The following is a 27,640-nucleotide window of genomic DNA, read 5'->3' on the forward strand; positions in this document are numbered from 1 at the left end:
GCTGGACGTGCAGACCGCGTGAGACGACGCTTCATCCAGTCCCAAACATGCTCAATGGGGGACAGATCTGGAGATCTTGCTGGCCAGGGTAGTTGACTTACACCTTCTAGAGCACGTTGGGTGGCACGGGATACATGCGGACGTGCATTGTCCTGTTGGAACAGCAAGTTCCCTTGCCGGTCTAGGAATGGTAGAATGATGGGTTTGATGACGGTTTGGATGTACTGTGCACTATTCAGTGTCCCCTCGACGATCACCAGAGATGTACGGCCAGTGTAGGAGATCGCTCCCCACACCATGATGCCGGGTGTTGGCCCTGTGTGCCTCGGTCGTATGCAGTCCTGATTGTGGCGCTCACCTGCACGGCGCCAAACACGCATACGTCCATCATTGGCACCAAGGCAGAAGCGACTCTCATCGCTGAAGACGACACGTCTCCATTCGTCCCTCCATTCACACGTGTCGCGACACCACTGGAGGTGGGCTGCACGATGTTGGGCCGTGAGCGGAAGACGTCCTAACGGTGTGCGGGACCGTAGCCCAGCTTCATGGAGACGGTTGCAAATGGTCCTCGCCTATACCCCAGGAGCAACAGTGTCCCTAATTTGCTGGGAAGTGGCGCTGCGGTCCCCTTCGGCACTGCGTAGGATCCTACGGTCTTGGCGTACATCCGTGCGTCGCTGCGGTCCGGTCCCAGGTCGATGGGCACGTGCACCTTCCGCCGACCACTGGCGACAACATCGATGTACTGTGGAAACCTCACGCCCCACGTGTTGAGCAATTCAGCGGTACGTCCACCCGGCCTCCCGCATGCCCACTATACGCCCTCGCTCAAAGTCCGTCAACTGCACATACGGTTCACGTCCATGCTGTCGCGGCATGGTACCAGTGTTAAAGACAGCGATGGAGCTCCGTATGCTACGGCAAACTGGCTGACACTGACGGCGGCGGTGCACAAATGATGCGCAGCTAGCGCCATTCGCCAGCCAACACCGCGGTTCCTGGTGTGTCTGCTGTGCCGTGCGTGTGATCATTGCTTGTACAGCCCTCTCGCAGTGTCCGGAGCAAGTATGGTGGGTCTGACACACTGGTGTCAATGTGTTCTTTTTTCCATTTCCAGGAGTGTATAACAACAGTTAGAAGTTTAGCTCCATTAAATTTAACCACACCTGCACAACATTCAAACACCTTTTCAGTGCAGTACTTTGAAACATCAATTGACTCAAATGGGATGCCGTTTTTCACATACATGGCTACTCCCACACACCGCAAAGAGCTCCTAGAAAAGCTGCCAGCCAACCTGTATCCTGGTAAAGGAAGCCTCTGAATTATCTCATTATTTAAGAAGTGTTCAGATATACCAATAATTTCAGAGTCAACATCTATAAGCAGTTCACTAACTTTATCTCTAATACCTTGTATATTTTGATGAAATATAATAATTCCCTCATTACTCGGATACCTAAGCTTTGTCAAAAGTGGTTCCTTTGTTAGAGAGACTTCCCTTAAGCAGGAATACCTATCAGCTGAATTCATCTAAAAAAGGTGCAGATCTGACACCCACTACTGCAGGAATTTTCCCATGAGTGATCCCACCAACCCCACCTATGCTGTCACCTATAAGCTTTGCCAACCTCCCCTTCCCTTACCTGTTGAGGTGCAGGCCATGTCTAGTGAACCCCGTTCTGCTGATAGACTCCACCGACACCACTGAAATGTGACCCATGCTTTCTGTCATCAGCGCACCCCCAAGCCTCATGTTGTTATGCCTGACGGCTGTATTAAGATGAGGCTGATCGTGACGCTGAAACAGTTCCACGAAATGCACATTCGTGTTGCCAGTGTGAGTGGCTATCTACATCAGGTCGCCATCTACATCATACTCCCCATCCCTATCAATACCATTACCAGCCCCAACCACAATCACTACCTGATCCTCTTTAGTAAAATCCCTACATAACCCCCCTAAGTTAACAGTCTCCTGGGCCAATCCTGCATTAGGCTTCACAATGCCGGTGACCTGGTACTCACTCCCCAACACTTCCTGCAACTGCTGGCCTATACCTCTGCCATGAGAACTACCTAACAGCAGAACCTTCTTCTTCCTCTTCGACTTTGCAACTGTCCTAGTCACCATAACTGCTGAGGTGTGCTGCATACTTCCTACATCTACAGCTACTTGAGATTCCTCTCCACTGGACTCTGACAGTTGGTCATATCTATTACAAGCACCAATAGTAAAACTATCTGAAAATCTTCTTCTCCTAGCAGATCTCTTGCCAACAGCCAGCTCCCATGCCCCAACCCCCTTCTCCCTCCTCATCCTATCTAGTTCCTCCTGTGCGTTTTTCAACTGATGATAAATGATAGTTTCCCAGCGGCAGTGGCATTTTTCAACAAGATAATGTGCCATGTCACAAATCCAGGAGTGTGAGAGAGTGGTTCGAGGAACACATTGGTAAGTTCCAATTGATGTGCTGGCCCCCAAACTAGCCATATCTGAATCTGACTGAACACATTTGGGATGTGATTGAATGTGGCATCAGAGCTTATTGTCCCCCTCCCTGGAATTTACAGGAATTAGGTGATTTGTGTGTGCAGATTCTCCTGTGAACTACCGAGGCGTCATTGCTTCCATGCCATGACACATCACTGCTGTTATCCATGCCAAAGGTGGACAAACTGGCTATTAGGTGGGTTGTCAAAACATTCTGGCTGATCAGTGTATTTCAAACATTGTGGTCTGCAAGACTTTCACTCAATTAAATTTTGAAAACTGCTTTACCAACATAGTGCCTTATTTTTTCCTCTGATCTGCTTGAACTCATTTTTTACATTAAATTTAAAAATAAATAAATAAAAATATTTTCAAAACAAAGATTCCAAGACTTACCAAGCGGGAAAGCGCCGGCAGACAGGCACATGAACAAAACACACAAACACACACACAGAATTACGAGCTTTCGCAACTGGCAGTTGCTTCGTCAGGAAAGAGGGAAGGAGAGGGAAAAATGAAAGGATGTGGGTTTTAAGGGAGAGGGTAAGGAGTCATTCCAGTCCCGGGAGCGGAAAGACTTCCCTTAGGGGAAAAAAAATATTTTCAACTATACATGCTAACTTTGAAGTAATGTTCGTAAATCCATTGTACTTAACCTTTTATTTGACAATCCTAGTGTGTAAAATCACACTTTTGGGTGGGTATCTAGCTTACTAGTAGTTTTTTAGTGGGACCATTACATTTACTGGTAGCCCCTGACCTAGCAACCACTTCTAGTACTTAATTTTGGAATAGCACATCTTTCCTGCTGCTGTAGCCCATGTTCTTTGTTTGTTTGTATACACTTCAGGTAATTTCAGTTTTGGTTCATGGTAAATGTTGATGTGGCTTAAAATTTGTGTGTAGTGTGCTGCAAGTCATTGTTATGAATCAGCTTTCACACCAAAAAACATAATTATGTGTAGTTTCAATCTGTAACCACTCACAAGTAAGGGTCAAGTCATCTTATCTTCTCAAACATGGACTTTGCATCTCAAACATGGACTTTGCATGAGGCTGACCTCACCACTGACATGCTATATTTTCTTGATATGCCTGTAGTAGTCAATGCCAGCAAAATCTTCAGTGAAAAGAATGCAGAAGACAAAATGAGTTTGAAGCAGTTTAGATGTACTGTTATTGCAAAGCTTGTGTAGGCTGCAACTTGTTCACCAGCAACAAGAGCAAAATTACAATACATGCCAAAAGAAGCTGTGCATTGTGTAATATAGTGATACATCCCCTCACACTATAGTCCATTTAAAATAACTCAATAGTTGATGTCTGTCATTTGGTACTATAGAGTTGCCACATCAGTTACCACTCAGTCAAAGGCAACACACGAACATGGCAGGGTACTTCTCAAGTGCCGAAGTGCTGTTCATGTAACACAGAACAGTGTTGGAAGCTGCTGCCATTAGGTTGGCAAGAATGTGAGATGCTCTGTCCACAGCTGATTTTAAATGACCAGTGACTGAACTATGACAGACAACACAGTTCAGAGTCCTGAAATTACACTCACGCCCTAATCTAAGAACTACTTCTTGATGTGGAGTGTATCCAAGAAAACAACAGTCAGCAACCTGCAGCAGAATTATTGACCATGTTCGCTTTGCTCACGGTGATTAAAGCTGATCTGCATGAGCAAACTCAAGACAGAAAAAAATTCAGTTCCAGTGCTAAAAGTAAAATGTAACTTCCGTTTTTTGCTACTTGAGCTGATGCACTGCCACCCAGTGGGCAGTCATGGTTGGAATTCATTTACAGGTTGTAGCCAACACAGGCAGATTTTAAAAAAATATAGTCAATGTGATATGAAAATGATGCAGGAAAAGATTAAAAATAAAAAAAGGTTGCAACCAATTAATAGAGAATAATAATAATCAGAGTCATTTTGGTAAAGATTTAAAAATTAAAGAAAATTATTAGGAATTGGCGATATTCAAACCTACATCCTTTTGTATCATTAAAGTGTGATGATACCACTGCACTACGGAAAACCTTCAGATTATATTGTTATATTTATAGAATGAGTTGCAATGATCATTTTCTGTTTTCAAAAAGTTTGGTTTTGCACCATGTCATATGAAGTTTACCAATGTAGGCCAATCTCTGTGATGATAATTGAATGTGTGAAGTCAAATCTCATCTCGTGCAAAAGAATCCAGTATTCTTTGGTTAGTGGTGTGTACAAGATGTGTGTATTTTGTTACCATTGTTTTGTGTGTGTGCGTGTGTGTGTGTGTGTGTGTGTGTGTGTCATGCGTGATGAAATGCAATATAAAAGGACCAGACCCAGGATTTGAGATCCAAGTGCAGCAAGAAAAAAAAGCGCAACAAAGAATTTGAGATTAATTGACCATTTGTTGTGGCAGTTTAGCAATGGTGAACAGTTCCAGTATGGCATCGAACACTCTGATCGAAGGAAGATACCTCTAACGCATTGGCAAGTAATTTTAATCAGGTTATAAATGGATGTATCAGACATGTGCTGTTGCACTCTGTGTGAGTAATAAACCAGAATACTATAAATCGTATTTTCTGAAAATACTTTTACTTAAAATTAATTTGAGATGTACTTGATTGTGCCTATCTTTAGAGAAAAATAATTATAAAATTTTTTTACTAATATGCAAAGGATTGGTGGTAATATATCCTGGTTTTGTAATATACTGACATAATATTTAGTGTACAGCTGTAGCAGGACCTTTATTTGTTCAGTTACTTTCTCCTTTTATGTATATCTTGTCGTTCAATTTTGTTATTTATCAAATAGATAATAATTATGCTCAGTTGTGAGTAAATTAGAAAACAAAATTATTTTTATATCTGAAAGTACATATGAATTTGTCAATTTACTCATGAAATTCAGGACATCTCCAAAAATTGTCTATGGGGCGTTTCATGTTTTGTTTTATGTACAAATGCAAACGCAGTCAGCAGTGATTATGTCTCTACAGTTGTGTAATTTATAATACATGTTCTATTTACACTATTTCTTGACACGATTTGAATGCAATTTATTTTATTGGCAATCTGAGTACCACTATTATTTTTCTTTGTTTGGTTAACAGGAATGGTATTTGTCATCAAGTGAACCTGTGACAGCTTTGCACATGCACCGGGATCTTTTGCAGTGGGATCGTGCCCTGCAGTTGGCCAGTAAGCTCGCACCACACCAGACACCGTTCATTGCAAAAGAATATGCCCAGCAGCTTGAATTTACGTAGGTATCACACTGACATGCCATTAGGTGAAGAATGTAAAGTAGTACACTAATGGTAAAAAATACTACGGGGAACACAAACAGTGCCGAAAGAAATACCCCATTCACTTTATAGTGGAAGCACTGAATAAGAGCCAGTTACGTGAAGAAGAAGTTGAATTTTATAACTTAGAAGACGAAATGGGAGATATGATACTGCGTGTAGAGTTTGACAGAGCACTGAAAAACCTGAGTCGAAACAAGGCCTGCGGAGTAGACAAACATTCCATTGGAACTACTGACGGCCTTCGGAGAGCCAGTCCTGACAAAACTCTACCATCTGGTGAGCAAGATGTATGAGACTGGCGAAATACCCTCAGACTTCAAGAAGAATATAATAATTCCAATCTCAAAGAAAGCAGGTGTTGACAGATGTGAAAATTACCGAACTATCAGTTTAACAAGTCACAGCTGCAAAATACTAACGCGAATTTTTTACAGACGAATGGAAAAACTAGTAGAAGGCGACCTCGGGGAAGATCAGTTTGGATTCCGTAGAAAAGTTGGAACACGTGAGGCAATACAGACCCTACGACTTATTTTAGAAGCTAGATTAAGGAAGGGCAAACCTACTTTTCTAGCATTTGTAGACTTAGAGAAAGCTTTTGACAATGTTGACTGGAATACTCTCTTTCAAATTCTGAAGGTGGCAGGGGTAAAATATAGGGAGCGAAAGGCTATTTACAATTTGTACAGAAACCAGATGGCAGTTATAAGAGTCGAGGGGCATGAAAGGGAGCAGTGGTTGGGAAAGGAGTGAGACAGGGTTGTAGTCTCTCCCCGATGTTATTCAATCTGTATATTGAGCAAGCAGTAAAGGAAACAAAAGAAAAATTTGGAGTAGGTATTAAAATACATGGAGAAGAAATATAAACTTTGAGGTTCGCCGATGACATCGTAATTCTGTCAGAGACAGCAAAGGACTTGGAAGAGCAGTTGAACGGAATGGATAGTCTCTTGAAAAGAGAATATAAGATGAACATCAACAAAAGCAAAACGAGGATAATGGAATGTAGTCAAACTAAGTCGGGCGATGCTGACGGAATTAGATTAGGAAATGAGACACTTAAAGTAGTAAAGGAGTTTTGCTATTTGGGGAGCAAAATAACTGATAATGGTCGAAGTAGAGAGGATATAAAACATAGAGTGGCAATGGCAAAGAAAGCGTTTCTGAAGAAGAGAAATTTGTTAACACCGAGTATAGATTTAAGTGTCAGGAAGTCATTTCTGAAAGTATTTGTATGGAGTGTAGCCATGTATGGAAGTGAAACATGGACGATAAATAGTTTAGACAAGAAGAGAATAGAAGCTTTAGAAATGTGGTGCTACAGAAGAATGCTGAAGATTAGATGGGTAGATCACATAACTAATGAGGAAGTATTGAATAGGATTGGGGAGAAGAGAAGTTTGTGGCACAACTTGACCAGAAGAAGGGATCGGTTGGTAGGATATGTTCTGAGGCATCAAGGGATCACCAATTTAGTATTGGAGGGCAGCGTGGAGGGTAAAAATCGTAGAGGGAGACCAAGAGATGACTACACTAAGCAGATTCAGAAGGATGTGGGTTGCAGTGGGTTCTGAGAGATGAAGAAGCTTGCACAGGATAGAGTAGCATGGAGAGCTGCATCAAACCAGTCTCAGGACTGAAGACCACAACAACAACAACAGATTTAAAACCTCTTCTCTTCTCTGGAGTACGCGTGTGATTTGGTTCCAGAACCAAGGCACCTTGTCCTTATTCCTAAACAACCACAACGTCTTCTCTCGAATTAATTTCACTTATCCTCTTTTGCTCAGTGATTGTCTGATCTGAATGTCAACAATCTCATCTCTAATGGACGTATAAGAAACAGTGGCTCTTGTAACATCCCCCAACATAACAACCTAGTCTACAAATCGTGCCGTGTCCTCTAATGCTAGTTTTCTGTCACGATTTGGCTACCCCTTATCATGCCAAATATCCTCCTGAAAGTGATTTCTACACCTTATGAAGTGTATTCCACAGCCCATTCTTGCACTGCTTCTGCATCCAAACCTCTGTCCCTAGCCTGTTTCCTGGCCTCCACCCTTGCCCATGCAACATACGCATTTCTCTTCAAATCTTATCTAACATACTGTCATCCATACTGTTCTCGTAACATTATCCTACAGCTGTTCAGTTCTCTACAGACTGTGTAAAATAATTTGCTTTCCTTCTGAAAGCAAATTATCACTTCTAAGGCTCTGAGACACAGCTCCCACTGGTGGCCACATCTAGTATAGCACTTTGTGTCAACATAATATCTAGTCAAAGGAATTGTCTTCATAGATAAAGGTGTCTAAAAGAAAGCAGATTTCACTTTCAGCAGGCTTCGAGCAGAAAAGAAAAAATGAGTTATAAACCCCAAGTGTTCAAATAAAATTTCAAAGATTTACTTGTGGCGCACTTCATCTGTTCTGTATAGGAGTTCCTTGAGGTAGTCGAGAACTTTTCTCTGTGTTTGTATACTCAGACAACAAAATAATACATCCTACTTCAGAAGTAGAAAAACGCAAACACATTTCACACATGCACACACAGCCACTGTTGTCTCCAGGTGCTAAGGCCTGACTGCAACTGTGTTTGAAGTAACAGCTGTCTAGCTGGGATAGATAGTGAGGGTGTGGATCAGATGTGTCATGGATATGGGGAGGGATATCAGGGTAGGGGTGAGGGAAAATGATAGTACCTATGGGAGTGTGCAAGAACATTGTGAGGACAGGGTAGGGCTGCTAGATGCAGCTTGTAGAATTTGTGCTGTGGGGAAAGGGGTTGGGGAGGGTGCGGGGAAGAGGAGTAGAGAATAAGAAAGGACTTGTATGTGCATTGTCGGGGTAGAAGGTGTATTTAGTACTGGATTGGGAACAGGGAAGGGGATAGCCAGGTTGAAGACAGAGATTGGAGAATGTTGAGGTCAGGGCGTATGGGAACAAATGATATCTTGAAGGGAGTGTTCCCACCTGAACAGTTCAGAAAGCGGAGGAATCCAAATGGTACAGACTGTGAAGCAGTCATTAAAGTGAGCACATAGTGTTAGGTGGTATACTCAGCAACTGGGTGGTAAAGATGTTCTTGCCACAGTTTGGTGGTGGTGATTCATGTGGACAAACGGCTTGTTAGTACTCAAGTCCACATAGAACATGGCACAGTGGTTGCAGCCAAGTTTGTAGATCATGTGACTGCTTTCACCGGTGACCCTGTCTTGGATGGGATACAAGATGCCTGTGATAGGACTGGAGTGGGTGCTAGTGGAAGGATGTATGGAACAGGGGTTGTTATGGAGGTCTATATGACAGTTAGGTTGCTAGATAAGGTGAAATTTATTTGAGCTATGAAATTCTTTGTCTGCTTTGATTCCCTAAGTGCCTTTCAGTCTATTTAACGTACCCTGAACAGAAGTGACTACTGACGATTTAGGTCTAATTAATACATCTACTGAGACAGGAGAAGAAGTATCAGTATCCTGGCTTATGAATGTGTGGTGCTTGTGGTATACAAATTTCTGTGCACCACATTGTGTCAAGAGAGCAGCAACTGTTTTTACCAGCTGCTCTTCCTGTATATTAGGTGGCAATGAGGTAAATGTGTTATATGTTTTTACATCTGTGGATATGTTTCATCTGCTTGATCTGTTAAGTTGGAGATGGTATTGTGAGTCAGGATGGTGACTTGCACATTTTTATATAAGTGGTCCGTCACTCATAATATCCTGGCTAAATATTTTATATCAATTTGTTTGTGTGCTTGTGTTTTAAAAGTAAATTCATAGGCAATGATGATGTAGTAGCAGTTTTAGGTTTTCTACAAGAGAAATAGAAGGTTTATCTGCATGTTAATGAGTGGACTTAATTAAAGATGTTATGATATAAGTTACATATTTTAAAGATTTTATTTGAATTAAGTACTTCACTAAGAATACTAATAACTGCCCTGTTGAACACCTGAAATCCAACATTACTTTTGTGAGCATGGTACTAGAAGTTTTCTGAACTCCACTTCCAATCAAAGACAAGGTCCAATAATGATTTCTTAGATTTCTCTCATGTCCATGAGCCGCCTAATTCAACCTCTAGCAAATTGATCAGGAGGTGTTATAATCCTTGTCCTTCAGCTCTGCAAGGTTCAGTTTACTACCTGTAAGAGAGCAGTGTATTTAAACTAGATAAAAAATGATGACTCATTAATGAAAAAGCATTTTACAGTTATACATTATGTTATCGGTCTAGATTTGACAGCTGCTAATGCTTGTCACACCATGTCTTTCAAACCCTGAATCACTTTTAATGTATACATTCTTTTCCTCAGTGGTTTATTGCTGCTTCCTAACTAATGTTTCTCTGATGCTCATTCTTGAAACATTACAGTGGCATTACATCAACTTCAGGAGTGTGCTAAGGGCTGGCATATGCCAGCCATAACATCTGCAAGGTTCTGCATCCCTGTGCCAAGTGTTGGCCTGTGTCATTCATAACATCTGCAAGTTCTACATCCCTGTTCCTTTGTGAATTCTTATATATGTATTAATTTTATACATGCTCTTCATGTAGTATAATTATAAAGGTATTTTCCATCAACTGGAACTGACTTCAGACTACCTAACAGATCAATACGAAAATTTCTGTTCTGACACTGACAATGTTGAGTGTTCATGGAAAAAGTTTAAGGCAATTGTAAAATGCGTTTTAGACAGGTATGTGCCGGGTAAAACTGTGAGGGACGGGAAAAACCCATCGTGGTTCAACAACAAAGTTAGGAAACTACTGCGGAAGCAAAGAGAGCTTCACTCCAAGTTTAAATGCAGCCAAAACCTCTCAGACAAACAGAACCTAAACGATGTCAAAGTTAGCGTAAGGAGGGCTATGCTTGAAGCATTCAGTGAATTCGAAAGTAAAATTTTATATACCGACTTGATAGAAAATCCTAGGAAGTTCTGGTCTTACGTTAAATCAGTAAGTGGCTCGAAACAGCATATCCAGACACTCCGGGATGATGATGGCTTTGAAACAGAGGATGACACGCGTAAAGCTGAAATACTAAACACCTTTTTCCAAAGCTGTTTCACAGAGGAAGACCGCACTGCAGTTCCTTCTCTAAATCCTCGCACAAACGAAAAAATGGCTGACATCGAGTATGCGTGCGGAACGATTTGAAGTGGAATGATCGTATAAAATTAATCGTTGGTAAGGCGGGTACCAGGTTGAGATTCATTGGGAGAGTCCTTAGAAAATGTAGTCCATCAACAAAGGAGGTGGCTTACAAAACACTCGTTCGACCTATACTTGACTATTGTTCATCAGTGTGGGATCCGTACCAGCTTGGGTTGACAGAGGAGATAGAGAAGATCCAAAGAAGAGTGGCACGTTTCGTCACAGGGTTATTTGGTAACCGTGATAGCGTTACAGAGATGTTTAACAAACTCAAGTGGCAGACTCTGCAAGAGAGGCGATCTTCATCGCGGTGTAGCTTGCTCGCCAGGTTTCTAGAGGGTTCGTTTCTGGATGAGGTATCGAATACATTGCTGCCCCCTACTTATACCTCCAGAGGAGATCACGAATGTAAAATTAGAGGGATTCGAGCGCGCACGGAGGCTTTCAGGCAGTCGTTCTTCCCACGAACCATACATGACTGGAACAGAAAAGGGAGGTAAAGACAGTGAGATGTAAAGCGCCCTCCGCCACACACCGTTGGGTGGCTTGCGGACTATGAATGTAGATGTAGATGTAGATGTAGACTTGATATCATGCAGATTATAAATGGACAAGAATTGAGCAACCTCAATGTGCTGCCTTGCTTGCTTACAATTTCCAGTTAAAACACTCAACAACATGTCATAGAAGCACATTGCAGCAATCCTTATTGACAGGACCTTCCTGGCATCGCCTGTGCAAATGTGCAGAGTGAAATTCGAAAGACCTTTTGTCATTCACTTTTTATCTTATAGCTTCTCATTAGTTTACTTTTTTCTAAATTTGGAGTTCTGCACAACTTTTAAAATTGTTGTTAAATTTTTTATGTAACATGAATGTCAGATCCATATGTACCAGGAAAAAATTCAGCAGCTGTGTTACATGCTAATACAACTACAACTGGTAATAAAATTTATTATTAATTTTACTTTAATAAATGTGCATTTCTATGTTGTAGAGGGAATTATGCTGAAGCATTAATCCATTATGAACAAGGGCTGGCTGAGGCTACAGACAGTCTTAAGGATGCCGAAAGCGGCAGTGAGCAACACGTTGCCGTGTGCAGAGCTGGTGTCGCTCGGACTTCGATTCGCTGTGGTGATGTACGCAGAGGTGTTGCTATTGCAATGGATATTGCAAGCAGCCCTCAGCTTAAGAAGGAGTGTGCTGACATACTGGAGGGAATGAAGGTATATTTATCACAATATTCTGATATGATAAATTCCTCCTTAATATCACACCAGCATGTCCCAGTAGTAGCTTATTTTTAGACACGCCTGTTTTAATGAAAGGAAGGTGGGTCTAAGCAGCATTTGTTTACTGGAAGCTCACCCATACAGGCTTATAGTTGCAGGCCTTCCAGCTTCCAGCAACTTCAGCTGCCTATGCATGTCCTCAGGGTCAATTGAGTCGTAGGGCCCGTATACACTGATGAGCCAAAACATTGTGGCCAACTACTTAAAAGTGTGTTGGTCCACCTCTGGAATGCAGTTTAGCAGTGATTCCACATGCCATTGATTCGACAAGTACTTGATAGGTTTCCAGAGGTTTGTGGCACCAGATGCCTATGCACAGGTCACACACTTCCCGTAACTTATGAACGTTAGTGGAGGTGGTGCCCAATAACATCCCAGTTGGGTTTCATCGGATTCAGATAAGCCAAATTTGCTGGGCAAGACATCAGCATGATTCCATTTTTATGCTCCTCAAACCATTGCCGCATGATTCTGGCCCTGTGACCTGGACAGTTATCCTGCTGGAAGATGCTGTCGCTGATAGGGAAGACATCAAGCATAAGGGATTGCAGGTGGTCCCCAGTAATGTTCTCACAATCCTCAGCTGCCATTTTGCCTTTTATTACTACTGCAGATCCCATGGAAGTCCAGGTGAATATCCCCCATAACATAATACTGCTCTCACTAGCCTGCACCTGCGGCGCGCTGTATGTTTTGAGCTGCTGTCACCAGTCGTATTTGGGCACAACCATTGACCTGGTTGAACAATAAATTCATCTGACCAGGCACCATGGTTCTATTGATCCGTGATCCAGTCTCGATGATCCTGTGCCCACTGTAATCACAACTGATGATGATATTGGGCTAGCATGGGAACATGTAGAGATCCTCTGCTGTGGAACACCATGTTCAACACTGTGTGCTGTCTGATGTACTCCAGAAGAATTATACTTGTGCCAGCAGATGTCCAGCTTCTTGTTGCTTACCCCTAGCTTCAGCATTCTTCAACCGCTTTCTATAGATGCTCATGACAGTAGCACACGAATAGCTGAGCAGCTTCACCGTGTTATTGAGAAAATCACAAGATAATTTCGGTCGTCAAAATATACCAGTGCGTGGCCATTTTCACCATGAAGCGGTGGCAGCCGAGTGGTTAGGGTCCAAGCCCCGTAATCACTGGATCGAGTCCCATTCATCTGTTTATTATTATTATTATTATTTTCAACACAGTCATTTTCTATAATGGAATTGATATAATGGTAAAAATATGTGTAATTGGATGAACTTTTACAATGTTATTTGGCAGTATACTAATTTTTATTATCACAAATGATATAATAATATTCATAACTATCAACTAGTAAACGACCGAACGCATAAAGTGATTCTGAAAATGTATGCTCCATGATTTGAGAAATTCCTTATACCCGGAAGGAGCCCATTACGACTTGTTACCTCCAAGTTTTGACCGGCACAGACAGCTTTCGAAAGATGTACAATTAATCGTCGCTTTCGACATTACGAGTACAAGTTGCAGGATGGCATTTTTCATAAAAACATGGAAAACATAAAGTTAAACGGCACCAGCTGCATTGAATAAATGCTATGTTTCTGCATACGCAAGGTCTTTTGAGGTTTTCTGTGGAAAAACAAACCTCTTGAACATTTTCAAAAACCTCTCTTTCAGCCGATAATTTAGAAGCAAACCATGTATAACGCAGTATTTCCTTGAAAATCGGCGCTGATAATTGGTTATGCAGTATCGAGTGTATTTTAATAGTGTCTTCCAAGAAGCAATTTCTCATTCTCTTTCGATTAAATATGAACAATTTTGAAGACACGGACAAGCATACATTTTCAGTATCACTTTATGCATTTGGTCGTTTACTAGTCGATAGTTAAGAATATTGTATTATTTGTGATAATAAAAATTAGTAGACTGCCAAATAACATTGTAAATGTAATAAAAGTTCATCCGATTACACGTATTTTTCCCATTATATCAATTGTAATATAAATAGTAAAGAAAATGACTATATTGAAAATAATAAAAACCTGACGAATGGAACTCGATCCAGCGATTACGGGACTTGAATGCAAACAACTTTTTTTTTAATTTCATTTTGTTCTATATTGTTCGTTGAATTTGTTTTTTTATTACAAAGGGTAGCTAACACTCTGAACGAACACGCTGAGCTACCATGCCAGCACCACTGGGCTGCCGCCGCTTCATTGTAAAAATGGCCAGGCACAGATATATATTTGACGACTGAAATTATCTTGCAATTTTCTCAGTAACGCTTGAGAAGTACAGGCTACTGCTTACACATTTTGTTGTCCTCATGCAGTACTACGAGAGTACGAAGCTTGAAGTAAATCTGCGTTCCAAACGTTGTGGCCTCCTCTTGTTAGTACTTTAATAACAGCAATATGTAGCTCAGCTGTGACGTCATAAGCCACTCCTTTGGAAAATATGGAGTGAATTTTTACACTCAAATCAGTTCATTTGCATGTGTCCAGATCTAATGTAGTGGTTTACTCAAACCTATTATTACTTGTTTCTGCAATGAGGAAAGCTATTTCTTTATTTAAGTTTTCAATGAATGGATACCATTGCTTTACATTTAAATTCATTAGCTGAGTTCTTGCCCACCCCCCACTCTTCAGCTACAACTGTCTACTTTTTGATCTTAGACTCTCAATAAATGGGCTCTTGCATTTGCTCTAGTAAGAGGGCCAGTGAAGACAAGTGGAACGATATGACATGCACACTATTTGGTTTTGAGTATTGGAAATTCTCTTCTGTGAATTCTTGAATTCTAACTTTTAGTATCCTCTTCCTTGCAGCAGATATCAAGATGGATGCACATGATCTAGTACGGATATCACAGCAGAATAGTGTAGAATGCTGTGATGGAGTGTACATGTGAAGCATGGCACAGGCAGAGCCACTGACTCTGGTGTTGACCTGTCAGCAGTGATAGTCCTGGCCTGCCAGCTCTTGCGTTGATTTCAACTTCTTCATAACTGGCCTTCGCCTCACACTGTGTTCCCATTTGTGTGTTCCAGAGTCAGCTGTTCATGCTGTTCACGTTTGTGTATACCTCCATGGTTGTCTATGTGATGTTTGAATGCTGTGCTCCCCTGTAGATTTATCGCATGTCACATTTTGTTCCCTGTTCTGAGAATAACTCTCAAACAGCCAGTGTTGATGCATTACATTTGGCCGACAGTGACAGCTTATGGCAGTGTCACACTTTGTGCAGAAATGAAAGTAATAACATAGGAGTTTTTTCCCACTCCCCTTCCCAATTGTGTTAAATTGTGGCCATCATGGAGGCAGCATTTTTGCAATACTAGCAGAAGCAGTTGTGCCCCAAGGAGCAGCAACAAAAGCTGCAGCAGGAGCAGATGTAGGAACTACTCAAACAGAATGCAGAATTGCTCCTCTGTCACACCTTGCTGATAGCAGTCCAGGCCCAGGCACAAAAGCTTTCTTCCCACCCACCCGCAATTCCATTCATTGGCTTTGATAAGTCTACAAAAAGGAGGGAGAATTACCTGCGCTAGTTCTTGCTGCACTGTCAGTTGAAGCTTGTCATCAATCCAGTTGATAAGACTGGCTTGTTATTGTCCTGCAGTGTGGGAGTGTATGAAATTATGCAGAATCTGAAGCCCCCTACCAACCCAGAGAAACTTAAGTTTGAGGATCTTTGTCAGTTGCTCAGGCAGTATTTTAGTCATCAAACCCATTGGATGGTGGCACAGTTACAGATTAATTAGCACAGCAAGTGCCCAGGATAGTCACATGTGGTGTGGATCACTGACCTGCTGGGCCTGTTGCACAAGTGTCAGTTGGAGTGTCCCAAATAAGCTACTTTGTATGCGGACTCTATAATTAGGGATGTGATCATCCTGCTGCCAACCGACCCGGGGGGTCCAAAATAGGGCATTTTTCTTGTCCGTACGTTCTTTATGAGAAGTTGCTAAGATAGTGAAATCACATGAAGTTACAGCAGCAAGTGTCATAGTTTGCAGACAATTGACTGGTGTCAAAGTTAGACGTGCTTGGTAAGTGGCCCCTAGTGCCCCATGAGGTGGGTCAGGTGCTCTTGCTTTATGCTGAGCAACCATGTGTTGACACCATTGACAATTCAAGTGCAATGACACCATGGCACTGCCCACCTTCACGTGTCTCAAGCCCTGTGGGTGTGCATCAATCAATGCATTGTAAACTCTACTCATGACATTTTTTGGATTCTGTTTGTAACTCTCCTTCCACATCTGTTTCTGCTCAGTGGGCAGGCCGGCAGTCCTGCCCCAGTTTTCAATTGGTGCATTTTCAACAAGATTGCTCACACTTGGAGGCCATGTGCAGGATATGATGCAAATAGGCCATTTCACAATTTGTGACAGTCTGTGGGCCACAGGACAGCCATCAGATGCCCCAGTTTGTTCCCTGAACTCCAAGGCTATCTCTGAGGGCCCGCAAGCAGTGCCACAGTGTACACTGCTCACATTGGTTGTGGATGGATGACCAATTGAGTTTCAGGTTGACATGGGAGTGACGGCCAGTCTAATTAACTTGAATATGTTTAGGCTCTTGGGCTGTCCTGTGTTACAATGGCCACTACATCAAGTTGTGTCATAGAGTAAACAGTGCATTATGAGACTGCTGAATGGAAGTTTATGCTGTTTGTGGTAAATTCACTGTTGGCATCCACATATTTTTGGGTAAGGCTCTTTTTCTAATTTCGTCTTTCCAGTAGTTGACGGAGTACATTTAGTGTCTCAGTCAGTCCCCTTTCAAGATTGGGATTGCTTATTGTGGTCATACAACGAATTGTTTGCGAATACCTTGGATAAGCAGAAAATTTTGACGCACATCTCCCTTAAGCTGTTGATGGTACCTAAATTTTGTCACCTTTACCCCATTTCCATTGCCAAGCATGACAAGGTCAGGGCTGAGATGCAGTGTTGTCAGGTCCTTGACATCATTTCTCCTATTTCTTCAACTCAGTTTGGCGGTGATTCAGAAATCAGGTGGGCACCGTGCACCTTTGTGACAATTGTAAAGAGTCAATAAACATGGAAGGTGTCATGGATTCATATCAATTTCCACAGCTGGAGGAGTTGTTGGTAAAGCTGTCCATAGGCCAGTATTTTTTGTGCATCAACTTGCACAGTACGTGCCTGAAGTTGCCCTTAAATGCGGCTTTTCGCAATTTCTTGGGGCTTAGCACCCCCTTTTGGCTTTACAGATGTCATTGATTGCCAGTTGGAATTTCGTCTGCACCAGGAGTTTATCAGTTATGTTTGGAGCAGTTGATTCAAGATATTACCTGTTGCATAAATTTCCTCGAAGGCATCGAGTCAACATGTTCAACATGAGAGGAGTGATTATGACATCTGCATGTTTTCTTCCAACAGCTTCTGGAGAATGACCTTAGTTGCAAACTGGAAATCATGCAGATTTCCTCCCTAAAGGTGCTCTTTTTTTTGTGCTTACCAAAAATGAGCATGTCAAAGCCATTGTCAACCTTCTAGTGCCTGAGACCTTGAAGGGGTTCCAGTCCTTTTTGGACAAGATTTCTTATTATGCTAAGTTCATTCCACAGGCTCCATGCTTTTGCATCCTCTTAACTGGCTGCTCCAAAAGGACATCAGGTTTGTTTGGTCCATGGACTGTCGATTGGCTTTTCAGTCCCTCAGGCAGTGTTTGTACTCTGCCTGCTGATTAGCTTCCTTAATGCCAGGTAATTCCTCACAGGGCTGACATTGGAGCCCAGTGTTTCAGCTGGCAGCATGGGTAGCTGTCGGGTGTTGTGGTGCTGCCGGGCGTAGTGGTGGGACTCATTTGTTTGTGCTGGACATCGATCAGGAACAGCTGACCTATCATTCCAGTCAGTTGGACTTGTGGGGCCCCTGCTGCTGCCACTGTTGTCTCTTAAGCCAGCCAGGTGATGGGGTCGGTTGCAGTGTTGGACTGGTGCGGGGCTGCCAATTGTGGCAGCAAGCATCACTGTGGCCACCCTCTCTGCAGCCTCTGTCGTCAATCCTATGACTACAGACTGGGACGCTGACAGGTATATTTCCTATGACAGCCAATGTGGAGCCCATGGAATTTGACACGGTGATGTCCTCCCCTCACTCACTTGTGGCAAGTCCTCATCCCCCCTGATGCAGGTCGGTCAACCATCATGCCAGCCTCTGCAGTCTTTCATCCTTTTGGTAGAACTAGCTGCATCTGTGGTGTCTCCTTCGGTGGTCAATCCACTGCAGGGGAATCTCGCATCCTCACTGACTTGGTGTTTGTGGCAGAAGCCAGGCCCATTTTGGTCCTATATGGCATTTTCAGGGGGAGAGGAGTTTTGTACCCCTGGGAGTAGACAGTGAGGTAGCTACAGATAAGCTGGTATAGACATTTCAGTAGAATAGTACAGAATGCTGCCATGGTGGGATGCACATGAGGTGTGGTGGGGTGGGCAACGCCACTTCCCCAGGTGTTTGTCTGTCAGTGGCAATAAGCCTGGCCCAGCATTTCTTATGTTGATATCAATTATCTCTGGCTGGCCTTTGCTTCACACTGGACACTGTTTCAGCACACTAGTGTCAGTCTTTTGCACTGGTCATATTTGTATTTTCTCCATGCTCATCTGTACATGGCGTTCAGATTCTGTGTACTGACCTAGATTGACCCACATGTTGAGTCTTGTTCCCTTTGCTAGGATTCATCTCCTTGACTTCGCTGTCAAACCGTTGTCAGCTTATATAGTTACATTTGTGCTGACAGTAACAATTCACAGAGATTTTATGCCTAGTTTGGCTATAAAATAACTGGCTATTTATATGAAGTGAACATGAAAAAACATCCTGGTGCTCTACTTGGCATTACCTCTAACATCTTCCCCTGCATGAACATCCAAACCCATAGTCTCCTTCCTGGTAACTATTAATATTATATCTGCACCTGTAACTACTATTCATTTGAAAGTATTACCCAAAAAAAATCCAATGGCAGTGTCATGCCTTCCCATTCATTGACCATCTTGAGGTACCTGTTACTACTAATCATCTTGAGGTACCTGTTACTACTAATCATATGAAAGTATTAAAAACATTGGCAATGTTGTGTTTCCATATTTAAAACTCGGCAAAAGATTTGCGTATCCTAATCTCCTCATTCCTCCAGAACATCAATATATTCTCCCCACTTATTTCATCAGCTCAATGAATAATCAACCTGTGTCACTGATTATCAATATAAATAGGTGTTATAATCAAGTAGTACCCAAATTTTGATAGCTGCATCACAGCCTTATCAAAAATTCCCTCCCTTACATTGTAGTTATTTGTAGACACCACATTTGTAGTAAGAAGCAGTACTTTTTCCATTCTATATCTACATCTACATGATTACTCCGCAATTCACATTTAAGTGCTTGGCAGAGGGTTCATCGAACCACAATCATACTATCTCCCTACCATTCCAATCCCAAACAGCGCGCGGGAAAAGTGAACACCTAAACTTTTCTGTTCGAGCTCTGATTTCTCTTATTTTATTTTGATGATCATTCCTACCTATGTTGGTTGGGTTCAACAAAATATTTTCGCATTCAGAAGAGAAAGTTAGTGACTGAAATTTCATAAATAGATCTCACCGCGACGAAAAACATCTTTGCTTTAATGACTTAGATCCCAACTCGCGTATCATCTGCCACACTCTCTCCCCTGTTATGTGATAATACAAAACGAGCTGCCCTTTTTGCACCCTTTCAATGTCCTCCATCAATCCCACCTGGTAAGGATGCCACACCGCACAGCAATATTCTAACAGAGGACGAATGAGTGTAGTGGAAGCTGTCTCTTTAGTGGACTTGGTGCATCTTTTAAGTGTCCTGCCAATGAAACGCAACCTTTGGCTCGCCTACCCCACAATATTATCTATGTGTTCTTTCCAACTAAAGTTGTTCATAATTTTAACACCCAGGTACTTAGTTGAATTGACAGCCTTGAGAATTGTACTATTTATCGAGTAATCGAATTCCAACGGATTTCTTTTGGAACTCACGTGGATCACCTCACACTTTTCGTTATTTAGCGTCAACTGCCACCTGCCACACCATACAGCAATCTTTTCTAAATCACTTTGCAACTGATACTGGTCTTCGGATTACCTTACTAGATGGTAAATTACAGCATCATCCGTGAACAACCTAAGAGAACTGCTCAGATTGTCACCCAGGTATTTATATAGATCAGGAACAGCAGAGGTCCCAGGACGCTTCCCTGAGGAACAGCTGATATCACTTCAGTTTTACTTGATGATTTGCCGTCTATTACTACGAACTGTGACCTTCCTGACAGGAAATCACGAATCCAGTTGCACAACTGAGACAACACCCCATAGGCATGCAGCTTGAGTAGAAGTCGCTTGTGAGGAACAGTGTCAAAAGCTTTCCGGAAATCTAGAAATACGGAATCAACTTGAGATCCCCAGTCGATAGCGGCCATTACTTCGTGGGAATAAAGAGCTAGCTGCGTTGCACAAGAACGAAGTTTTCTGAAACCATGCTGATTACATATCAATAGATCGTTCCCTTCGAGGTGATTCATAATGTTTGAATACAGTATATGCTCCAAAATGCTACTGCAAACCGACGTCAGTGATACAGATCTGTAGTTCGATGGATTACTCCTACTACCCTTCTTAAACACTGGTGTGATCTGCGCAATATTCCAATCTGCAGGTACAGATCTATCGGTGAGCGAGCGGTTGTATATGATTGCTAAGTAGGGAGCTATTGTATCAGCGTAATCTGAAAGGAACCTAATCGGTATTCAATCTGGTCCTGAAGACTTGCCCGTATCAAGCGATTTGAATTGCTTCACAACCCCTAAGGTATCTACTTCTAAGAAACTCATGCTAGCAGCTGTTCGTGTTTCAAATTCTGGAATATTCCATTCGTCTTCCCTGGTGAAGGAATTTCGGAAAAACTGCGTTCAATAACTCCGATTTAGTGGCACAATCGTCAGTAACAGTACCATCGGTACTGCGCAGCGAAGGTATTGACTGCGTCTTGCCACTTGTGTACTTTACATACGACCAGAATTTCTTCAGATTTTCTACCAAATTTTGAGAAAATGTTTCGTTGTGGAACCTATTAAAGGCATCTCGCATTGAAGTCCGTGCCAAATTTCGCGCATCTGTAAATTTTAGCCAATCTTTGGGATTTCGCGTTCTTCTGAACTTCGCATGCTTTTTCTGTTGCCTCTTCAACAGCGTTCGGACCTGTTTTGTGTACCATGGGGGATCAGTTACACCTCTTACCAATTTATGAGGTATGAATCTCTCAATTGCTGTTGCTACCATATCTTTGAATTTGAGCCACATCTCGTCTACATTTGTATAGTCAGTTTGGAGGGAATGGAGATTGTCTCTTAGGAAGGCCTCTAGTGACACTTTATCCGCTTTTTTAAATAAAATTATTTTGCATTTGTTTCTGGTGGATTTGGAAGAAACGGTATTGAGCCTAGCTATAATGACTTTGTGATCACTAATCCCTGTATCAGCCATGATGCTCTCTATTAGTTCTGGATTATTTGTGGCTAAGAGGTGAAGTGTGTTTTCGCAACCATTTACAATTCGCATGGGTTTGTGGACTAACTGCTCAAAATTATTTTCAGAGAAAGCATTTAGGACAATCTCGGAAGATGTTTTCTGCCTACGACTGGTTTTGAACAAGTATTTTTGCCAACATATCGAGGAAGGTTGGAGTCACCACCAACTATAACCGTATGAGTGGGTATTTATTTGTTACAAGACTCAAATTTTCTCTGAACTGTTCAGCAACTATATCATTGGAGTTTGGGGGTTGGTAGGAGGAGCCAATTATTAACTTAGTGCAGCTGTTAAGTATAACCTCCACCCATACCAATTCGCATGGAGTATCTACTTTGACTTCACTACAAGATAAACCACTACTGACAGACACAAACACTCCACCACCAATTATGCCTAATCTATCTTTCCTGAACACCATCTGAGACTTTGTAAAAATTTCCACAGAACTTATTTCAGGCTTTAGCCAGCTTTCTGTACCTATAACGATTTCAGCTTCTGTGCTTTCTATAAGCACTTGAAGCTCAAGGACTTTCCCAGCACAACTACAACAATTTACAACTACAATTCCGACTGTTAAAGGTCTTTCTGTGCCTTTGCAGACTAAAACTACTCTCCCTACATTGTCCAGAAAAAGATATTCTTTGCCTGATCTGTACTTACACCCAATACCCCTTATTGGTAGCCACCCACATTTCTTACTCTGCAACACCCAGAACTGGAACAGTTGAATGTTATGTCCGTGATTCTTTGACTACCTCTCATCATGTCCTGAAATAATGAATATTTTTCTGACTTTCCTTCCTACCCCTCTCACAGTGGTAACCCACTGCCTGCTCAGCGTATGCAGTGTTCTGTGCCCCAGCCTACCCCATGTTTCATATCCCTATGGAAGAACCAACTGGAAGATTTCCTGTTCCAGGCCTGTCACTGCCATTTCTCAACCTGTCGCAGGCAGCAGTCACATTATATAACTTCTTTTCTGCAACCGCTGCAGAGTTTTTTAATTGGATCTGGCCCTCAACAGTATAACCACACTGTGAATGACCAATATTTCCAAACTGTCACCAAAGGCCGTATACCCCATCTAATTGCAGAGCATGCTGCACAATATGATGTGTTTCACTTTTATGGCTGCTTCACAGCTCATACCACCTGAATAGTCTGTTGTGACTCCACTACCATCACACCATTTTTTTTATTAATGAAGGTGTGAACTTAATGTGCAACATTTTTTTCATTATTATTACCCCCTCCCCTTTCCCTGCCTCTATCTCTACTGAACCTGGCCCTCCACCTCATCACTTGTTGTCACCTCTTTCCATTTTTCTGTCCCATTGTCAACCTCATCCCTCCACTTACTACTGTAATTCACCTGAATATTCCTTTAGTAACATCTTTCTCATACTCTGGACCCACCCCCTTTCTTTTTAGCAGTTTACCATGTGCTCCTAGCATAGCTGCCAATCACCTCTACTTGTTGCTACCTGTTCCACATCTTCAGAGTTTTTCCAAACTTTTTTTGCTGCTCCATTTTCTTTTCACCCTATGCCCCTTCCGTGTCTCCATCAACCATTCCAGTCAATATTGTTACACACTACTGTTGAGCTGCTGTGCTGGAAGACAACAGCAGCTATGTATGTGTCTATGCTTGCACACGTTTGTGTGTGTGGGGCGGAGGGGGAATGAGTGCAAGCTCTCTAAAAGTGCTGTCTGGACACTTGAAAAATTATAAACAGTTATTAAAATGTAGGAACACCATGACAGGCAAAATATATACAGCTTTTGGATCACTTTTCCCCGCAGTAGACCTGTTATTAGTAACAAAATGGATGCATTCAACGTACACATTTTTAATTTCGTACCATTATCATGGATTAATGGATGAAAATAGCACAAGATTTTCTTCTCTAAAATTGACACAAAATCTTCAGTAATTTATAGGTCAAGCTGTTGGATGGACAGGGGCCATTTTGAAAGTTATCCATGCGGTTATGAATTCACATCTGAGTAGAATCAACAGTTTGATTAGGGTCATTTCTGTCACAAAGACTGAATCAGTCCTAGGATGAAACATCTGAACTACAGTCTGCACACAGTTCCCTAATGTATCTGAAGAGTTCTTGTCCACAATTTGTTCTCGTTATGTTAAGTATAATATTGATAGAATTGATAAACTATGGCCCATACCTTCACATAATATACTGGTGTGGTACACAGTTGTCTCAAGTTCCATGAGGCATTTACTGTTGTTTTTCAAACACCTCACATGCCACTGTCTTTGATACACTTCTCCAATTAACAGTAGTTCAATTGTATCCTCTAGCAGAAACTAAGGAAGAACTTGCATTTTGCCTCACCTACATATGAGGCTGGTTTGATTTCTTGGTGTGGTATCCATGTCTAACAGAGAGCAGTTCACTCTTACAATACTTGGTGAAGAGGGGTCTTCAGTATTGTAAGTACTCCTACTGCTGAATTGTGTGCAATAGGAGTTTGGCTAGTATTTTTGTAACTTTTTGAAGCAGTTACATAGACCCATCACAAATTCCGTATAATTTACTTATTTTTTTATTTATGAGACATTCTGACTCATGTCATACACACTGTCAGTGTGCCCTTTGGGCGTGAATACTGCTCATATTTCCTGTACAGTACGTCAGTCATTATGTAACAAAATCGTACCTGAAGTCCTTTCAGTGAACAACAGTACATTATTGTGACTTCTCCATGTAGTGTACTCTAATATATTTGAATGATATTTTCATTTCACATAATTTATGAACAGTATTACAATTTAAAAGTAAACTTTTTATTCACATTACATTACATTTACTAATATCACCTGAGTGTCCCTGTAATTCAAGGTCTGTCTACTTAAACGTTAAAACTGGTGTTACACAAGATATGAGACCAGCATTTTTTGTCACAATGATTTAGAATGCTTAAAAGGCATTTCCTGTGAAACAGTTCTTGTGTTAATGCTGATCAGCAAAGGCCACAGTTTCGATTACCTGAGCGATTTCGTGCAATCTGTTGTATGTGGAGCAGTGATATACATGTACCAGCTGCTATATTACGTAGCTTATAATTGCCGGTTGTGATCCGGTGTGACTAATGGTATGTTGTGTGGTGATATTATGTTGCCATAAACTATTAATATTACATAGTTGGTAGCTGATAGTTGTAAGTCAGTATATCATGATTTTGAGAAAATGGCTAATAGCATGTGATGTAATGTTTAGTTGCCATAAACTGTTTGAATTGTAAATTCAATATGTTGAAGAGTATATGAAAATATCAATGAAAAGAAATGCTTAATGCTTATTTAAATAAATGCATATAATAAGAGAGAGAGAGAGAGAGAGAGAGAGAGAGAGAGAGAGAGAGAAAATTATTCATGATACTTTACTTAAGAAAGCAGAAGTATGGGGCTGGATGGGGATGAAGGTATTTGCAAAAGTCACCCCAAGAAGATTTGACTCAAAGCGTATATGGTGAAAGAATAAATGTTGCATAGATTCTTAAATATCATATTTAGTTCATGTTACAAAAAAGGGTAGCTGAATGTTTTCTCTGTTGCAACAACCCCGAAATCAACCTACAGGCTGCAGCAAACTTTACTAAGACTCCATGACACTTACAGAAAAAAATATTGCTCGAGTGATACAAGGAAGTAAGAGACACTGCCTACCTTAAGAGTTCAGAATCATGTGGTACTCTGACTAGTGAGCTGGTTGTTACCTGTTGTTTCACAAAGATCACTTCCCTGTGCCCACACTATCTTGTAGTGCACCACTCTTATTAACCTTTTCCACTTTTCATTTTTCAGTTCTGACCTCGATTATGATTAATTTATTGTAACCATTGTTGTGTGACCATACAAGCCTTTGCGTAGCTCTCACCAGCTGAGTTCCGAGAGAAAAATATAAATTAGAGAGTGGAAGTATTATCTAGTTATGTCTTCAAGCAGTGTTGTTACTTCATGACATTCATCAAGTAATGGCTACTAAGATGCTTCACACAGCAGTATTATATCACTGAGGTTGTATGTGGTTGGAACAAAATATTAATGCCAGAGGTCTTTGGACTTGTACTATTTCAGAACTAGGTAGCTCTGCACTCCAGAAAATCTCAATAGACAGTATGCCTTGTGCCTTTTATTACTTATTTTACCTCCAAGTGCTACTTCTGTTTGTGTTAGTCATATTATTCCATATGTAAGGTATCTAGTCTCATCATATTTCTCTTTAATTACCAGCACTTGGCAGATGCAGCTCTGCTCTATGAGAAAGGGCAGTTTTTTGAGAAAGCAGCATTAACATACATTCGACTGAAAAATTGGTTTAAAGTTGGTGAGCTGCTCTCGCACATCTCATCTCCAAAAATACATATTCAGTATGCTAAGGTATGTAAGTAGTTTGTCATCGATTGTTCAGTATACTAGCTACAATAAAGGTATTAGCTGCTAATTGTAAGAAAGTAATTTATGTTATGATTTTTGAGTAAAGTCTCAGTTGCAAGTAGAAACATAAAAATAATTTGAGTCTGAAATTTATACTTATTTCTCCAGAAACTGAGGAAATATTTGGACTATAATTTTCTGACTTTTATTTATAGAATAAAGAATTACCATGTGAAGAAAACATGCTTTAATTTGTAATTCAAAATGTGTGTTTGTAAACTGCATTCATGTTACTAATATTTGTCCTTTTTTTAAGAAATTTAACTCCATTTGAACTTATAATAATAGGAGAAAATTTCTTGGTCACAGTCACAGTTCTTTTAGTGACTAGACTGCCAAATTTAGTAGTTTTAGTCTCTTTCTGTGGCTTCTGTGAATTACTTTTTTATATGGAACTATGGTAAAATCCTCCACAGGTCATTTCCCAAATTACTGTTGTTTTCCACACTTCTTGCAGGTACAAAAATATATGGAGCAAGAGAGAGAATATTGTCTTCAGGCTTTCATGGCCATTGCCATTTACCAGATTGTTATTGTTGTGTCACAAAGATGGCTTCCTGATAGTTGTTTGTGTTACTTGTGTACCGTGGCTGAATAGTTACTCAATTTTTCAACCCATAACTCTGGCAGCCTGTAGTCATCATCTTTATTGCAATTACTTTCATTGTTAGGGTTCAAAATTGCTTCTCAGACTTTTGATCTATAAATGTTACAGTATTTGTTAATCACAGAGTACAAAGCTACAAGAAGCAATTTCTATAGGGTGACAATCATGACAATAATATTTTGATGAACATTCCCCTTATCTCATTATCTCAGTTATTGACACTATGTGAAACTTAAGTATTTCTTTCTTAGAGTGTTTCCATTGCTTATTCACTACCTGGTATCATGTCCCATCCAGTGACAGTGGCCCATCGTAGTAGCCTGAAGAATTTTACCCAATAAATCCAGTTCTTTGGAACAAGCTGTGACCTCCTCCTAGTGTCTCCTGGTGCCTTAGCTGGTGAAAGCTGTTGAAAACAGATATAATATCCACTTATAAAAGGATGCTTTCCCACACTTGCATTAGTGGCTAAAATTCGTCAGGTTACTATGACAGCCCCTTCTCCTGTCATTCACTCATTTTGAGGAGTCATTAGAAGGGTGGAAGAATTACTGTGCTGGCTCATGCTGAACTGCTAGGTAAGGTATAACATCAATCTCAATGATAAGGCCGCCTAGTTGTTGTCCAGCCTTACATGGTTATATGATGGTTTGTCGCGTCCCAAGCGTGGGTTTTGCGAGGGATTGAGCGACACGGTTCGTAAAC

The 27,640-nt window shown here is 41.3% G+C and overlaps 1 protein-coding gene across 1 annotated transcript in view; it reads left to right on the forward strand.

Annotated features, from left to right (window-relative positions):
- The window catches only part of LOC126355026 (WD repeat-containing protein 19), a 293,157-nt gene that overhangs the window by 200,722 nt on the left and 64,795 nt on the right, over positions 1–27,640 (forward strand). The window contains exons 15-17 of the mRNA XM_050005172.1: positions 5,611–5,762; positions 11,965–12,196; positions 26,125–26,271. Coding sequence (XP_049861129.1) covers positions 5,611–5,762; positions 11,965–12,196; positions 26,125–26,271 — 531 coding nt within the window. The remainder of the gene's footprint in view (positions 1–5,610; positions 5,763–11,964; positions 12,197–26,124; positions 26,272–27,640) is intronic.

The sequence above is a fragment of the Schistocerca gregaria genome, chromosome 3 (assembly GCF_023897955.1).
Source record: "Schistocerca gregaria isolate iqSchGreg1 chromosome 3, iqSchGreg1.2, whole genome shotgun sequence".
NCBI classification, from domain to species: Eukaryota; Metazoa; Arthropoda; class Insecta; order Orthoptera; family Acrididae; genus Schistocerca; species Schistocerca gregaria.